Here is a 17,962-nt window from a genome sequence, read left to right as displayed (position 1 = left end):
TACCAGCCCAGCGTTTTTTTACTCCCATATTATGGAGATAACATGAGATAATGGCAGATTCCTGGAGATAGGACCGGAGGCTGTGTTTCAGCCACAAATCCCCCAGCTGTGAAGATAAACCGTACAAGTGGTTAACATTTTGCAGCTTCTCGCAAAAGCTGCTATCGAGATAACCAGGCTCCCATCCCTTCCCACATGGATTGTCCCTATTCGAGTTGAATTCCAACTAGGATAGAGGCACGGCTGCTTTGGCCCGGGTTACGCGGTTCGCCCGATCAAGTTGTGCAGCACTTCCTAAACATGGGCAGGAATTCTAAACGGCGACAAAATCGGATTAGTGCCCGCACTACAGCGCGGCTGAGATGCCAAACTCCCAGTGTCCGACATCTGGGTTAGAGAATCACTGCTTTAAGTCGGTGTCCAGTGCTCCGAGAGGGAACAAATTCAGGACCTCAGTAGAACTTGGAGATATTAGGAACAGTGAACATGGCGAGGAAGCGATTAGCAATGAATGTTTGACCAGGGAATCAGACTATCCGGGACAATCTCGCTTTAAGAGACAGTCTCACTGCGGGAGAGTGTGACAGAGTGTTAATTGGACAAAAACATAAAAATGTACCTTTTGTGCATGCTTAATGAGACACCACGAGTATCTAATCGCAGCTTTAATTACCTGGCAAGTCACATTTAACTGTTGCATTTATAAATAAATATACGCAAGTCAGACATCCTCCCCCCGCATTGTTGAGACAAGCACCCGTATAAAATGGGCCAGAATATTTTTAATTATAGGACGAGATTTAGAAAATAATTCCTCATCAGGAATTGAATGGGGGCTTTAAAGTGAAACTTCTTAAGAAGTGTAGCTCAGATTCCACCTCCCCCCCCCCCCCCCCACCCACCCCCAAAAAATTTCAGATCTTCTGAAGAATTCCAGCAGTTTACAGAGACGAACAACAACTGTCTACAAACTTTTAGGAGCATTGCATTTCAGAGAGCTGAAACCGACACAGGGCCTGTGGAATACAGCCAGCCTCCACTGGTCTCCCGAGTCCTTACCTCCTCCTCATTGTTGTTATTCGGCTCGTCACTCTTCGTACTCATGGCTTTGCTGCCCCTTAGTTCTGGAAGCGGCTCTTGTTCCCCACGAAAGTGCGAATACAAAAGGTCAGATCTGGTGCCAAGGTAAAGCAGGAGGTGTAGGTCGTGCCGTATTCTGGTGAAGCTGGTGCTTGAACAGAGAGAGGGGAATATGTTGTCCTTTTTTTAAAAAAAAAACCCATAAAAATAAAAAAAAAACTAAAGGTGTTTCAAGTGCATGGAGGTGCGCTGTGAAGGTGAGAGTGAAAAGAGCAGTCCGCTTTATTCCCCGTGCTTTTCACATCAATCTTGTTCACGTGTTTCGCAGTTAGAAGGGGGGGGGGGGGGGCAAACCGGGCACTTGCTGCTTTAGACAGGGAGGCGATCAAGCTCTGATCCCGCCGAAGCTCGTCTCCAATTTGATCATCAATTAGGAAGAGAGCAGGATTTTAATGTAACAATCTACTCCAGCTGGGAGGCAATCCAAAACCGCCTGCGTCATGGTCTCCATTGGAAACCCGGCGCCAATCAGACCGCGTCCTGGCCCTCTTTTAAAAGTTAACTTTTGATGTGCTTTCGAATTGAACTTTTTTTTTTCTCCCCTCTGTCCCTCTGCTCGGGGAAACTTGTACAAGAGATTCTGCTCAAATGCTCAACGATTCAACCTTCACTCAAACAAGTGAGGCTGACCTTCGAATATTAAGGGTTTAACTCGTTGGTTGCCGACGCTGTGCTCGCTCTCCCTTGTCCCGCTGTAAACATTCCCCTCCCCTCGCACATGTTAACTCGTCTCAATGTTGCATTCACTGGACGAGAGCATGAGGCACAGCCTTGTTAGGGAAAAGACCAGAATGGCAGTTTCTGGCTGCCATCAAGGTAACCCTGGAGGCAATCCTCCGTGTATTGTTAATGCCACGGAAAGTGCTTTTGGGTGAAAATGATTTTAAAAGGATGGAATATAACCCTTCAAATGGCCCTCTGTGCATCCCAATCGAAGCCTGTCATGGTGATTATAATAAGCAGGGGGCATTTCTGTATAGGCATATGACATTATATTGTACTTTTGCAAAGATATCCGCAACCAGTACTGTCTCCCTTATGAGTACCAATCTGTCAATGGTTTGAATCTCAGAGCTTTAAACAACCTTAGATATATAACACGAGGTACTTATAAAGATAAAGCGTCCCCTGCCATTGAAGTATATACAGTTTAGGGGAAATTACATGAAGTGCTCAAATGTAACTAATTCACTGAAAGATATATATATATATATATATATATATATAAAATGGTGATCGTACAATTGTCACTTTAAAAAATATTTCCCAAATACCTTGCAGACACTTATCTTTAGGGGAAACGCCATATACGCACTCAATAGAGCCCCGGGTCAAATGAATCGTTTAAAAAGGGGATCAGCTTGCAAGATGTCATTGTTGCTATAAAGCCAATTTAAAATCACTACTGTGGAGCTCGATAAAGTTTAGACAAAAATGAGTGTCATCTTCAAACTTGGTGCGAACTTTTCATTTTAACCCGAGGTTGTGGTTTGATAATGATTCACAGGCACTGACTGCTTTTTTTACTTGTCTCTCTCTGACCTTGGAGTCAGTTCATAATGCGTGAAAAAAAAAAACTTGGTCATGTAAAATCTGCTGGTTAAATGTTTGGATTTCTGCGTAATTTTTCATCCCTCAGCGAAGACGAAAAAGTGCGTTGGAAGTTTTGGGTGGGTGGGGGAATGAAGTTGCCAAGCCAGTGTTTGGGCAACGCGTGATTGATTAAGCGTTAAATTCAGTCTCAAAGTCCATATATAGGTGTAATTAAACCTCTGAGTGTGAGAGCTCATTGTTCCTGGTTGGATTACTCCCAGGAGAGTAATCGCAACACACAGTAAGACAAATATAGGCATTTTTGTTTGGAATTGGGATGGGAGGGAGGAGCGGTGGGAGAACAGGAGAGAAACAATACAACAGGAAAATTGGGGGAAGGAAGGGATGGAAAATATGGTGACCCACCAAACACGAGCAATAAACCATACTGTAAATAACAGCAGACAGACCTACATCAGCTACATTGGAGAGAGAGAAAGCGTCAATTTAAAAGGAAAGAGGACGCAAATAATTTGTCTCATTTCGTAGTTTGAAATTGCAAACATCTTTATCGTGTGTCAGATAGTAGGCGACTTCTTGGTTCGTTTAGTCTTAGGCAACCGCTGAAGAATACAGCTTGTGCACTTTAAATTACTGGAAGCTCTTCAAAGATCCCTTTATCTCTTAGATCAAGATGAATCAACGGAATGTTGCTCTTTCTGGCAAAAAAAAAACCCAACGCTAACTTCAGTTCCAAACGTCTAATATTGAAGTAAAAGATTGTGTGTTTCTGGGAGTGGGAAAGAGAATAACAGAAAATAAAATAGAAAGTGGAAAGAGTAGAAATTAAGAGCGTTGTGAATTAGTATTGAACAGGCAGAGAAGCTTACTTCTCGTGTATGTTTTATATATGTATGTACAAATCTAGATAGGAATTCAATATGTTCAGTTCATGTTAATTTTGCTCTCAGTTTGAATTTAACTTCTTACAATCATATAATCAATCTATTACTCGGAGAGGGACGGTAAAGTCCGGAGGGTTGGTAGAAAGCGTGTCAATATCACTCTACACAAGGTCCCACCTTCTGATATTCTAGACAGGTTGTTTAATTGTAATGGAACAACCATCGGGAACTGAGACATGGGGGTTTGCACCATTGGAAGTTTTCCTTTGGTTTCTGGACGGGATCAATTATTGGGCCAGTGAAATGAGGAGACTTGATTGATTCTGGATGGGAAGGCTCGCTGTCAGGTAAATTCTGGGCTGAGGTATTACAGGGGAACGAGTCCACACGTTTGTAGTCCTTTTTTTGCATCTCATCATAATATTTTTTTAAAATATCGTCGACTCTATAATATTCTACATTAATTCCTGCGGATTTAAGAATATAGAGTTATAAGACACGCCGATCGTTTCCCTGCTAATGCGAACACAACGGGACAGACTTTTCGAAATTAACCAGGGAAATTATTGGATTGTTATTTTTCTTTCAATTTCCGTAAACTCTGGATTTTCTATTATTCAGTGAAAATTCCAGATTGTCCGGGGGGGGGGGGTGGGGGGATCTCTCAAGGACTCAGATGCAAAGATTCCGAACGAAATAAATTGTTTCTAGTTAATATTTCATATTTATCGAAAATCGTCCAAAAGTTATCTCTGGTCGAGTTGCTCCTTCACTTATTTTGTCATGTGTTTTAAGATGATGCATCTGTGCACTGGGTCCTTGTGCAATCGCTGACGGTACAGTGCACCGCACAAGTGTATACCTAAGTGTACATCCCACTTAAATGTATAAATATTTAATTGACAAAAAAAAAAATCACCCCACATGTTTCCTTTCTATGGAAACCTGTTTTGTTGACCGTGCGTGGGTACCTGCCCAAGGAGAGATCATTAACCACTGAAAGCCCAAAGTCTGCTGACTTCACTGAACTGGAACACTGTTCCACACAGGATATTTACTGGCAGTGGATTTTATTTTTCTGGTTGCAAGGTCGTCATCCAATTAAAGGGAGTTCCGATAATGTCCTAAATCACCAGAGTGATGTATTTTGTCACTTCTTTTCCCCACAGGTACCGGGATAACCAAGTTATTCTGGTCGATGACTGACAGAAGGGATCATCATTTTGTGGCAATATTATTCAAGTACGACCTGTCTATTAGGATTGGCCTATCTGTGTTACACGGTGGAGTGTATGAAACGGCAGGCCATAATAAGTTTAAATGTCCCCATTAATTAATGCAGTCATGTATTTTTTTTTTCTGTTCATCTCTGCCCATCACACTTCAAGTGTCACGTTTATATTTTAGTTTCAGGCTTCAGAATTTAAGCATTAAGCAACAGAGCCGGTATATCTGTAACCTTCCAACGACTGTCACACTTCCAAAAAAGAACAAGTGGGGATGTGAGGGGCAAGATGAAGAATAATTAACCTCAAACCTCATTCTCTGTAATCTCCTCCAGCTATACAACCCGTCTGAGAACTCTTCATTCTTCCAACTCTGGTCTCTTGTTCACCCCCAATTCCTGTGTCCCAATATTGATGTCCATGCTTTCTGCTGCCCAGGATAAGCTATAAAATTCCTCTTCCCCAGTCTTTTGACATCTTAAAACCTGCCCCTGGTCTTTCAATCACCTGTCCTAATATCTCCTTATGTGGCTCAGTATCAATTTTTTAAAATCTGATTACCCTCCTGTGAAGAGAAGTTTTACTATGTTAAAGGCACTATATAAATGCAAGATTCGTTTTGTTTACTCACCATTAGTTGGACTTTTATGGCCTGAGCTGTGAGTTCAGTTGGTAACATTCACCCCTGAGCCAGAGCATTATGCGTTCAAGTCCCACTCCAGAGATTAAGCACAAAAATCAAGGCTGGCACTTTCGTGCAGTGCAGAGGGAGTGCTGCACTGTCGGAGGAATTGGTTTTTGGATGAGACATTAAACCAAGGCCCCATCTGCCTTCTCAGGTGGATGTAAAAGATCCCACGGCACTAGGTGGGCCGAAGGGCCTGTTTCAGTGCTGTATCTCTCTATGACTATGACTCTATGACTCTATGACTACTTTGAGGAAGGGCAGGGAAGTTATCCCTGGTATCCTGGCCAATATTTATCCTTCAATTCTTATCACAAAAACAAATTATCTGGTCATTATCACATTGTTGTTTGTGGGAGCTTGCTGTGTACAAATTGGCTGCCACATTTCCTACATTACATCAGTGACTATTTTCACACACAGAAGAAGTACGATGATACAACAATCATGAACAAAATCTGAAGAGTTATAAAAACTGACGTCTTTTTTTAAAAATGAACTTTTGTCCTGGATGGTGTCGAGCTTCTTGAGTGTTGTTAGAGCTGCACCCATCCAGGCAAGTGGAGAGCCTTTGTGTATTCAAACTGTCTAACAAGGACAAAATACAAATTTTCAAAACTAAGAGGTGTCAATTGAACTCATCCTACATCAATCCTAAAACATTCCTGAATTGAATGTCCTCTTCTGAAATAGAGAAGGTGTGAAGTAGCCATGTCATAGAGAAATACAGCCTTCAGCCCACTGAGTCTGTGCTGACCATCAACCACCCATTTATACTAATCCTACATTAATCCCATATTCCCTACTATATCCCCACAATTCTGCTACCACCTAACTACACTAAAGGCAATTTACAATGGCCAATTTACCTATCAGCCTGCAAGTCTTTGGCTGTGGGAGGAAACCAGAACACCCAACGGAAACCCACGTGGTCACAGGGAGAACTTGCAAACTTGGCACAGGTAGTACCCAGAACTGAACCTGGGTCATTGGAGCTGTGGGGTTGCAGTGCTAACCACTGTGCTGCCCTACATCCTGGGCCATTGTGTGATAACCATGGGGAGGAGACCAGAATGTCTCCTAACAGAGGTGAGACGTAACACAGCTTTACCTTAAAAAAAGACAACCTAGAGAGAGAGAGAGAGCATCCAGAGATAGGGCGGCACTGTGGCGCAGTGGTTAGCACTGCAGCCTCACAGCTCCAGTGACCCAGGTTCAGTTCTGGGTACTGCCTGTGCAGAGTTTGCAAGTTCTCCCTGTGACTGTGTGGGTTTCTGCCGGGCGCTCTGGTTTCCTCCCACAGCCAAAGACTTGCAGGTTGATAGGTAAATTGGCCATTGTAAATTGCCTCTAGTGTAGGTAGGTAGGTAGGTGGTAGGAGAATGGTGGGGATGTGGTAGGGAATATAGGATTAGTATAAAATGGGTGGTTGTTGGTCAGTACAGACTCAGTGGGCCAAAGGGCCTGTTTCAGTGCTGTATCTCTAAACATTTAGTCCATGTTGCCTCTCCCTATCACTTATGCCAAAATGCATCACCTCACACGTCTGCCACTTCTCTTCCCATTCTGCTAGCCTATCTGTGCCCTGTTGCTGTCAATTTGTATCATCCTCACTGTCTGCCACACCTCTAAGTTTGGTATCATAGGCAAATTTTGAAATTTAAATCTGTATTCCAATATCCAAGCCATTTAATATGCATGAGAAAAGCAGTGGTCCCAGCACTGACCCTTGGGGAACACCAAGGTAAGAAAGTAAGGACCCATGGGATCCAGGGCAATTTGGCAAATTGGATCCAAAATTGGTTTAGTGGTAAGAGGCAGAGGGTAATGGTCGAGGGTTGTTTCTGCGAGTGGAAGCCTGTGACAAGTGGTGTACCGCAGGGATCGGTGTTGGGACCCTCGCTATTTGTACTGTACATTAATGATTTAGACATGAATGTAGGAGGTATGATCAGTATGTTCGCGTATGACATGAAAATTGGTGCTGTCGTAAATAGTGAGGAAGAAAGCCTTAGATTACAGGACGATATAGATGGGTTGGTAAGATGGGCGGAGCAGTGGCAAATGGAATTTAATCCTGAGAAGTGTGAGGTAATGCATTTTGGGAGGACTAACAAGGCAGGGGAATATACAATGGATGGTAGGACCCTAGGAAGTACAGAGGGTCAGAGGGACCTTGGTGTACTTGTCCATATTTCACGGAAGGCAGCAGCACAAGTAGATAAGGTGGTTTTAACTCCCCCTATATTGACCGGGACTCACTTAGTGCTAGGGGCTTCGATGGGGCAGAATTTGTAAGGAGCATCCAGGAGGGCTTCTTGAAACAATGCGTAGATAGTCCAACTAGGGATGGAGCCGTACTGGACCTGGTATTGGGGAATGAGCACGGCCAGGTGGTCGAAGTTTCAGTAGGGGAGCATTTCGGGAACAGTGACCATAATTCCATAAGTTTTAAGGTACTTGTGGATAAGGATAAGAGTAGTCCTCAGGTGAAGGTGCTAAATTGGGGGAAGGCTAATTATAACAATATTAGGCAGGAACTGAAGAATTTAGATTGGGGGCGGCTGTTTGGGGGTAAATCAACATCTGACATGTGGGAGTCTTTCAAACGTCAGTTGATTAGAATCCATGACCAGCATGTTCCTGTGAGGATGAAGGATAAGTTTGGCAAGTTTCAGGAACCTTGGATAACGCGGGATATTGTGAGCCTCGTCAAAAAGAAAAAGGAAGCATTCATAAGGGCTGGAAGGCTAGGAACAGGCAAATCCCTTGAGGAATATAAAGACAGTAGGAAGGAACTTAAGCAAGGAGTCAGGAGGGCTAAAAGGGGTTATGAGAAGTCATTGGCAAACAGGATTAAGGATAATCCCAAGGCGTTTTATACGTATATAAAGAGCAAGAGGGAAACCAGGGAAAGGGTTGGCCCACTCAAGGACAGAGAAGGGAATCTATGTGTGGAGCCAGAGGAAATGGGCGAGGTACTAAATGAGTACTTTGCATCAGTATTCACCAAAGCGAAGGACTTGGTGGATGATGAGCCTAGGGAAGGGAGTGTAGATAGTCTCAGTCATCTCATTATCAAAAAGGAGGTGGTGTTGGGTGTCTTGCAAAGCATTAAGGTAGATAAGTCCCCAGAGCCTGATGGGATCTACCCCAGAATACTGAGGGAGGCAAGGGAAGAAATTGCTGGGGCCTTGACAGAAATCTTTGCATCCTCATTGGCTACAGGTGAGGTCCCAGAGGACTGGAGAATAGCCAATGTTGTTCCTTTGTTTAAGAAGGGTAGCAAGGATAATCCAGGAAATTATAGGCCGGTGAGCCTTACGTCAGTGGTAGGGAAATTATTAGAGAGGATTCTTCGGGACAGGATTTACTCCCATTTGGAAACAAATGGACTTATTAGCGAGAGGCAGCATGGTTTTGTGAAGGGGAGGTCGTGTCTCACTAATTTGATTGAGTTTTTTGAGAAAGTGACAAAGATGATTGATGAGGGAAGGGCGGTGGATGTTCTCTATATGGACTTCAGTAAAGCCTTTGACAAGGTCCCTCATGGCAGATTGGTACAAAAGGTGAAGTCACACAGGATCAGAGGTGAGCTGGCAAGATGGATACAGAACTGGCTCGGTTATAGAAGACAGAGGGTATCAGTGGAAGGGTGCTTTTCTGAATGGAGGGATGTGACTAGTGGTGTTCCGCAGGGATCAGTGCTGGGACCTTTGCTGTTTGTAGTATATATAAATGATTTGGAGGAAAATGGAGCTGGTCTGATTAGTAAGTTTGCGGACGACACAAAGGTTGGTGGAGTTGCGGACAGTGATGAGGATTGTCAGAGGATACAGCAGGATATAGATCGGTTGGAGACTTGGGCGGAGAAATGGCAGATGGAGTTTAATCTGGACAAATGTGAGGTAATGCATTTTGGAAGGTCTAATGCAGATGGGAAGTATACAGTAAATGGGAGAACCCTTAGGAGTATTGACAGGCAGAGAGATCTGGGCATACAGGTCCACAGGTCACTGAAAGTGGCAACGCAGGTGGATAAGGTAGTCAAGAAGGCATACGGCATGCTTGCCTTCATCGGTCGGGGCATAGAGTATAAAAATTGGCAAGTCATGCTGCCAGTTACTAGGGGACATAGGTTTAAGGTGAGAGGGGAAACGTTTAGAGGGGATGTGCGAGGCAAGTTCTTTACACAGAGGGTGGTGAGTGCCTGGAACTTGTTGCCGGGGAGGTGGTGGAAGCAGGTACCATAGAGACGTTTAAGAGGCAGCTTGACAAATACATGAATAGGATGGGAATAGAGGGATGCGGACCCGGGAAGTGCAGAAGGTTTTAGTTTAGGCAGGCATCAAGTTCGGCGCAGGCTTGGAGGACCAAATGGCCTGTTCCTGTGCTGTACTGTTCTTTGTTCTTTGTTTAGGAAGGCATATGGGATACTTGCCTTTATTAGCTGAGGCATAGAATATAAGAGCAGGGAGGTTATGATGGAGCTGTATAAAATGCTAGTTAGGTCACAGCTGGAGTACTGTGTACAGTTCTGGGCACCACACTATAGGAAGGATGTGATTGCACTGGAGAGGGTGCAGAGGAGATTCACCAGGATGTTGCCTGGGCTGGAGCATTTCAGCTATGAAGAGAGACTGGATAGGCTACGGTTGTTTTCCTTAGAGCAGAGAAGGCTGAGGGGGGGAGCCTAATTGAGGTGTACGAAATTATGAGGGGCACAGATAGGGTAGATAGGAAGAGACTTTTTTCCCTTAGCGGAGAGGTCAATAACCAGCGGGCATAGATTTAAGGTAAGGGGCAGGAGGTTTAGCGAGGATTTGAGGAAAAACTTTTTCACCCAGAGGGTAGTTGGAATCCGGAACGCACTGCCTGAAGAGGTGGTTGAGGCAGGAACCCTCACAACATTTAAGAAGTATCTGGATGAGCACTTGACAAGCAATAGGATACAAGGCCAAGCGCTAGAAATTGGGATTAGAATAGGTAGGTGCTTGATGGCCGGCACAGGCATGATGGACCGAAGGGCCTGTTTCTGTGCTGTATGACTCTATGACTCTATAACCACTGTCTGCCATCCTCCAGTCTGAAAAACAACCATTTACCACGACTCACAATTTTCTGTCCTTAAGCCAATTTTTTATCCAAGCTGACACTGACCCTCCTATTTACAGGTTTTTCAAGAAGCAATTCTGAAAAAAAAGCTTTTTCTACATTAACTTGTCCTAAACTTGCCCTGTATTGCTATACATTATACAGTGCAACTTTAACGGTATGGTCATATACTGGGTCCGAGAACAGCACTCCTGAGTAAGATGAATATAAGTCAATGGGGTTTCCTCTATAAATCTGTGTAGTGTTGTGTGTTGAAGTCAGCGTACAAGTTTGGTTAGTAATTCCACATGTGTACAAAAGTCAGCGGTTTATAAAATCATGTACATTATGATAAGCCATATTTTGAAACTGATTGGACAACATTGTTTTGCTCAGACGTCACCTTTCGATTGAATAGAAGCATTGGACGCTCTCCAGGACGTGTGTTTTGAACCACATGGAGTCAATTCGGAGGATGCTAGAGAGGATTATAGTGTTCACTTATGAGCATCATGAGGGCTATTGTATTACTTGTAAATTTCAGGCAGTACATTAGGAAAAAATGCATTAAATGACTGGCTTTCCTTTTTATTAAAGAAGAAAGGAAGACTTTTCGACCTCATGACGTCCCAAAGCACTTTACAGCCAATGAAGTGCTTTTGAAGTGTAGTCACTGTTGTGATTTAGGAAACACAGCAGCCAATTTGCACACAGCAAGCTCCCACAAACAGCAAAGTGATAATGACAAAACAATTTGTTTAGTGATGCTGTTTGAGGAATAAATGTTGGCCAGGAATCCAGGGAGGACTCTCCCACTCTTCTTCGAAATGATGCTATGGAATCCTTTATATCCACTTGTGAGGGTAGATGGGGGCCTCAGCTTATCTGAATTCAAAAGATTATTTTGTGTCTATAACACAGTGTGACTGTTTAAAGTATGTTGTCTCGAGTGTGATTTAAACAAATTAGATTTACGTATATACATTTGCTGATCTGTCATGGTAAGTTGGATAATACACTATTTTATATGATTATTGACTTTTTTTATGGGTCAAAGCCTTGACACCAGTGTGAAAATAACCTATTTCAGAGCTTTGTACGGTGGTATATGAAGTCATGTCCTCAAAGTTAAACTACGAGCTGAATACTTTACTCTAGTTCTACAGGGGGGTGGATAATAAATAAACAAACAAATGCCTATGCATTGAGACTGGGGTACAGTGGCATTCTGGTTATGCTAGTGGACTAGTAAGGAGATGTGCACACAAATCCCACCATTGCAGATGGTGAATTTAAATCCAGTTAATTAAAATTAATCTGATATTAAAAAGCTAGTATCAGTAATGGTGACTATGTAACTACTGGATAATTGTAAAAACCCATCTCGTTCACTAATGTCCTTTAGGGAAGGAAATCTGCCATCCTTACCCAGCCTGGCCTACACTGACTCCAGACCCACAGCCATGTGGTTGACTCTTATCTGTCCTCTGAAATGGCCTGGCAAGCCACTCCGTTCTATTTCAGTAGGTGTTACCTCATCACCTTCTCAAAGGTAATTAGGCATGAGCAATAAATATTGGCCTTACCAGTGACACTCACATCCCATAAAGGAATAATAATAAAAAAATTGAACTTCTATTTATTTACTAGTATTTAAATGGCCAGAAGTGTTGTAAGCAGGATCATTTTGGTGAAGAATAAATCTTGCTTTTTTTTTAAAAAGCTGACATTTTTAACTGAGACAATCTCCTGAAGGTAGATGAAATTAAAATGGATACCTTAATCAAAAGGATTCATCCCTTCATTTTTTATTTTAAAAAATTTTGCATTTCCATTATAAATGCGCTTAAATTCAACTTCTGCCAGCGGTCTCTCCAATTTCTCAGCGTTGGATATGGTGATAGTTACAACAGCATGCCAATTTTCCCTGTCTCTTGACAATATATTGCCTTAGAAGTGGATTCGGATAGGAGCCAGTCAGCAACACTCAAATCCAGTTCTTTTACTGACTCCAGTTTCTTTATAAAGTGGACTTTTCCTGTTTTTTCAACATTTTATTTCTTCCCCAGTGCTGGCAAGTGAAGGATTTTCACTTTCTTTCTATTTCTGCAAACATGCTCCCTTTCTCTGCTTGTCTGAAATCATTGGCTGCAATTTTCCAGGCCCTTTGGCGAAGGGTTGGGAGCCAAGAAGACTGGCAAAATGGTGCAGGAAGGTGGCGGACACATAAAATTCAGCTCATGAAAACAGATAGTAAGACTTTCTATAGATATTTAAAAAAGAAAAAATTAACAAAGTGAATGTTGGTCCAATAGAAAGTGAGTCTGGGGAATTAATAATGGATAATAAGGAGATGGCAGATGAATTGAACAGACATTTTGCATCGGTCTTCACTATACAGGATACAAGTAACATCCCAGTATTAGCTGTAAATCAGGAAATGGGAGGGAGGGAGAAACTCAAGAAAATTACAATCACCAGGGAAGTGGTACTGAGCAAATTGTTGGAGTTGTCAGCTGACAAGTCCCCGGGTCCTGATGGACATCAACCTAGGGTCATAAAAGAAGTGGCTAGTGAGGTAGTCGATGCATTTGTTTTAATTTTCTGAAATTCCCTAGATTCGGGGAAGGTTCAATGAGATTGGGAAATAGTGAATGTAACTCCTTTATTCAAACAGGGAAGGAGACAGAAAGCAGAAAACTACAGGCTAGTTAGCTCTGCATCTGTCTCAGGGAAAATGTTCGAAGCTATTATTAAGGACACTTAGAAAAATTCAAGGTAATCAGGCAGAGTCAACATGGTTTTGTGAAAAAGAAATCGTGTTTAGTCAATTTGTTGGAGTTCTTTGAAGAAGTAACATGTGCCAAGGATAAAGGGGAACCGGTTGGTGGACTGTACTTAGATTTCGAGAAGGCATTTGATAAGGTGCCACATCAAAGGTTATTGCAGAAAACAGAAGCTTGTGGTGTAGGGGGTAACATATTGGCATGGATAGAAGATTGTCTAGCTAACAGGAAACAGAGAGTAGGCATAAATGTGTCATTTTCTGGTTGGCAAGATTTAATGAGTGGTGTGCCGCAAGGATCAGTGCTGGGGCCTTAACTTTTTACAATTTATATAAATGACTTAAATGAAGGGACCGAAGGTATGGTTGCTAAATTTGCTGATGACACAAAGATAGGTAGGAAAGTAAATTGTGAAGAGGACATAAGGAGGCTACAGAGGGATATAGATAGGTTAAGTGAGTGGGCAAAGATCTGGCAAATGGAGTATAATGTGGGAAAACGGGAAATTGTCTACTTTGGCAAAAGAATAAAAAAGAAGCATATTATCTAAATGGTGATAGATTGCAGAGCTCTGAGATGCAGAGGGATCTGGGTGTCTTAGTGCATGAATCGCAAAAGGTTAGTATGCAAGTTCAGCAAGTAATTAGGAAAGCTAATTGAATGTTATCATTTATTGCATGGGGAATTGAATACAAAAATAGGGAGGTTATGCTTCAGCTATACAGGGCATTGGTGAGACCACATCTGGAGTACTGTGTACAGTACTGGTCTCCTTATTTAAGGAAGGATGTAAATGCATTCAAAGCAGTTCAGAGAAGGTTTACTAGATTAATACCTGGAATGGGCGGGTTGTCTTATGAGGAAGGATTGGACAGGCTAGGCTTGTATCCGCAGGAGTTTAGAAGAATTAGAGGCGACTTGATTGAAACATATAAGATTCTGAGGGGTCTGACAGGGTGGATGTGGAAAGGATGTTTCCCCTTGTGGGAGAATTTAGAACTAGGGGTCACTGTTTAAAATTAAGGTGTCGCCCATTTAAGACAGAGATGAGGAGAAATTTTTTCTCTCAGAGGGTTGAGTATTCGGAACTCTCTTCCTCAAAAGGCAGTGGAAGCAGAGTGTTTGAATATTTTTAAGGCAGAGGTAGATAGATTCTTGATAAGCAAGGGGGTGGAAGGTTATTGGGGGTAGTCTGGAATCGAGGTTACAATCAGATCAGCAATGAATGGCAAAGCAGGCTCAATGGACCGAATGGCCTACTCCTGCTCCTAATTCGTATGATCGTATGTATATTCAACCTTTCTGGACACATTCCTGATAAATTCTTAAAATGCAAATGATCCTTTCTGTGGTGATGGATGCTTTTCTCCAACTGATTAGGTTGATAACACTGTTGCAGACTTTTGGACTCCAAACTCAAATTCCAAAAAAATAAGTGTGAAAAGCTCTACTTTATCAAGGTGAGATGAGGATGAATGACACCCAGACTCTATTGTCTAACAATGTACTCACCATCAGAAACCAATTATGAGGGCCGTGGAAAGAGAAAGTATGGTCACATGACAGAAACTACATTTCTGATAAGGAGCTTTAATAAAGGTATTTCTGGGCAGACAAAGGAGATCCATCTTTGCCATCGAAGAGAAAGGACCCTGCCTGAGGCTACCAGCTCTGAACTACATGTAAGCAGTGACTGGTGTTTAGCCTTGAACTCCCTACCTAAGAAATCATACCAGAACTTTGCCAGTGACCTTTGGCTGGAATATAACAAGAGCAGTCTGCAACACAGGACATGCGCGATGCCAATATCATCACCCTCTATAAGAACAAGGGTGACCGCGGTGACTGCAACAACTACCGTGGAATCTCCCTGCTCAGCATAGTGGGGAAAGTCTTCGCTCGAGTCGCTTTAAACAGGCTCCAGAAGCTGGCTGAGCGTGTCTACCCTGAGGCACAGTGTGGCTTTCGAGCAGAGAGATCCACCATTAACATGCTGTTCTCCCTTCGACAGCTACAGGAGAAATGCCACGAACAACAGATGCCCCTCTACATTGCTTTCACAGATCTCACCAAAGCCTTTGATCTCGTCAGCAGTTGTGGTCTCTTCAGACTGCTAGAAAAGATCGGATGTCCACCAAAGCTACTAAGTATCATCACCTCATTCCATGACAATATGAAAGGCACAATTCAGCATAGCGGCGCCTCATCAGACCCCTTTCCTATCCTGAGTGGCGTGAAACAGGGCTGTGTTCTCGCACCTACACTGTTTGGGATCTTCTTCTGCCTGCTGCTCTCACATGCGTTCAAGTCTTCAGAAGAAGGAATTTTCCTCCACACAAGATCAGGTGGCAGGTTGTTCAACCTTGCCCGTCTAAGAGTGAAGACCAAAGTACGGAAAGTCCTCATCAGGGAACTCCTCTTTGCTGACGATGCTGCATTAACATCTCACACTGAAGAGCGTCTGCCGAGTCTCATCGATAGGATTGTGGCTACCTGCAACGAATTTGGCCTAACCATCAGCCTCAAGAAAACAAACATCATGGGACAGGACGTCAGAAATGCCCCATCCATCAATATCGCGACCACGCTCTGGAAGTGGTTCAAGAGTTCACCTACCTAGGCTCAACTATCACCAGTAACCTGTCTCTCGATGCAGAAATCAACAAGTGTATGGGAAAGGCTTCCACTGCTATGTCCAGACTAACCAAGAGAGTGTGGGAAAATGGCGCACTGACACGGAACACAAAAGTCCAAGTGTATCAAGCCTGTGTCCTCAGTACCTTGCTCGACGGCAGTGAGGCCTGGACAACGTATGTCAGCCAAGAGCGACGTCTCAATTCATTCCATCTTCGCTGCCTCCTGAGAATCCTTGTCATCAGGTGGCAGGACCATATCTCCAACACAGAAGTCCTCGAGGTGGCTAACATCCCCAGCATATACACCCTACTGAGCCAGCGACACTTGAGATGACTTGGCCATGTGAGCCACATGGAAGATGGTAGGATCCACAAGGACACATTGTACAGCGAGCTTGACACTGGTATCAGACCCACCGGCCGTCCATGTCTCCACTTTAAAGACATCTGCAAACGCGACATGAAATCCTGTGACATTGATCACAAGTCGTGGGAGTCAGTTGCCAGTGATCGCCAGAGCTGGTGGGCAGCCATAAAGGCGGGCTAAAGTGTGGCGAGTGGAAGAGACTTAGCAGTTGGCAGGAAAAAAGACAGAAGCGCAAGGAGAGAGCCAACTGTGTAACAGCCCCGACAACCAATTTTATCTGCAGCACCTGTGGAAGAGTCTGTCACTCTAGAATTGGCCTTTGTAGCCACTCCAGGCGCTGCTTCACAAACCACTGACCACCTCCAAGCGCTTACCCATTGTCTCTCGAGACAAGGAGGCCAAAGAAGTCTGCAACATTGCATCCATCTTCCTGAACCTCACAAGTCTTTCTTCAGTGAACAAGGGAAAAGATTACAGCCCTGCGCCGTTTCGTCTTCACCTTGGGGAAAAGCAAATTTAACAGAGAATTCTTTAAAATCATCAGACCTAACATGCATTATCTTTATAATCTCAATTTTTCTTGTGTGTGTGTATCTGTATGATTGTGAGAGTGGGTGTTGTTGTGCATATTTCGGCTATTGCTTAATAAACATTTATCTTTCTTTTAAACTTATGAGAAAAACTGTCATTTGTCTGTTCTTGACAATTAAAGCACTCAGGGATTAAAAACACAATTTAAAAAAAAATGCTGTCTTCGGTCGTCGGGAGGTGAAAAGGGGAACCACCCCTATCATCTCTCACCTATCTATGACAATAGCAAGCTCCCACAGACACCAGTATGTGACAGATCCTTTGTTTTAAGTTTTTGCTTTAGTTTTAAGTTGTTTTAAGTCACAGGACAGCTGTCCCATCCCAGGAATCAATCTAGTACTGAACAGGATATCCTGTAAGCCTGTTTAATGTGATTATATTTACATGTAGTCAGCCCTCTAAAAGCAATTTAATTGATTAAATTAAACTAATTAATGCAGGCCCTTACCGCAGCTCTCCCAGTCTGCACCGAAAACCCACTGCTGCAAAATTTCACAGACCCGAGTGAAATACAGAGAGAAGGAAGAACGACCTGCATTTCTGTAGCGCCTTTCACCACCCCAGAATGTCTCGCTGTGCTTTGCAGCCAATAAAGCATTTCAAAGTGTAGTCACTGTTGTAATGCAGGAAACACAGCGGGCAATGGCAAGAAAATCTGTTTTTAGTCATGTTGGGTGAGGAATAAATGTTGACTAGGCCTCGAGGCAAATTGCCTTACTGTTCTCCAGACAGTTTGTGTGAGCTTTTATGTCCACCTGACAAGGACTCAGTTTAAGATCTTACCTGAAGGATAACATCTCCCTTGGTGCTGCATGGAAGTGTTAACCTAGATGATGTGCCCAATGCCCTGGATGGGGCTTGAACCCACAACCCTCTAACTCATATGGGGGAAATGCTACCACAGAGCCAATGCTCCCACCTCACAGCATCAGTGTGATATTTTTCCATTTCCTGCACCAGCTGTCATTGTTGCCTTTCTTTTTGGCACTTTGATTTGGT

The 17,962-nt window shown here is 43.2% G+C and overlaps 1 protein-coding gene and 1 long non-coding RNA gene across 4 annotated transcripts in view; one reads left to right on the top strand and one right to left on the bottom strand.

The window, feature by feature from the left end:
- LOC137350635 (RNA-binding protein with multiple splicing 2) overlaps positions 1–1,529 on the bottom strand; it is a 91,022-nt gene extending 89,493 nt beyond the window's left edge. The window contains exon 1 of one of the 3 annotated variants that reach the window (XR_010969466.1): positions 1,060–1,529. Coding sequence is in view for 2 of the 3 variants with exons in the window: in XM_068015401.1 (XP_067871502.1) it covers positions 1,060–1,104 (45 nt within the window). In the remaining variant the exon portion in view is untranslated. The remainder of the gene's footprint in view (positions 1–1,059) is intronic. The other 2 variants (XM_068015401.1, XM_068015402.1) reach the window with 2 other exon arrangements.
- Positions 1,530–3,759: 2,230 nt separating this feature from the next.
- LOC137350482 (uncharacterized) overlaps positions 3,760–17,962 on the top strand; it is a 97,361-nt gene continuing 83,158 nt past the window's right edge. Inside the window, exon 1 of the long non-coding RNA XR_010969438.1 lies at positions 3,760–3,925. This is a non-coding gene — a long non-coding RNA (uncharacterized lncRNA). The remainder of the gene's footprint in view (positions 3,926–17,962) is intronic.

The sequence above is a fragment of the Heterodontus francisci genome, chromosome 35 (assembly GCF_036365525.1).
Source record: "Heterodontus francisci isolate sHetFra1 chromosome 35, sHetFra1.hap1, whole genome shotgun sequence".
NCBI lineage: Eukaryota > Metazoa > Chordata > Chondrichthyes > Heterodontiformes > Heterodontidae > Heterodontus > Heterodontus francisci.
The sequence above is the reverse complement of the archived record's forward strand: the minus strand, read 5'-3'. Positions and strand labels throughout refer to the sequence as shown.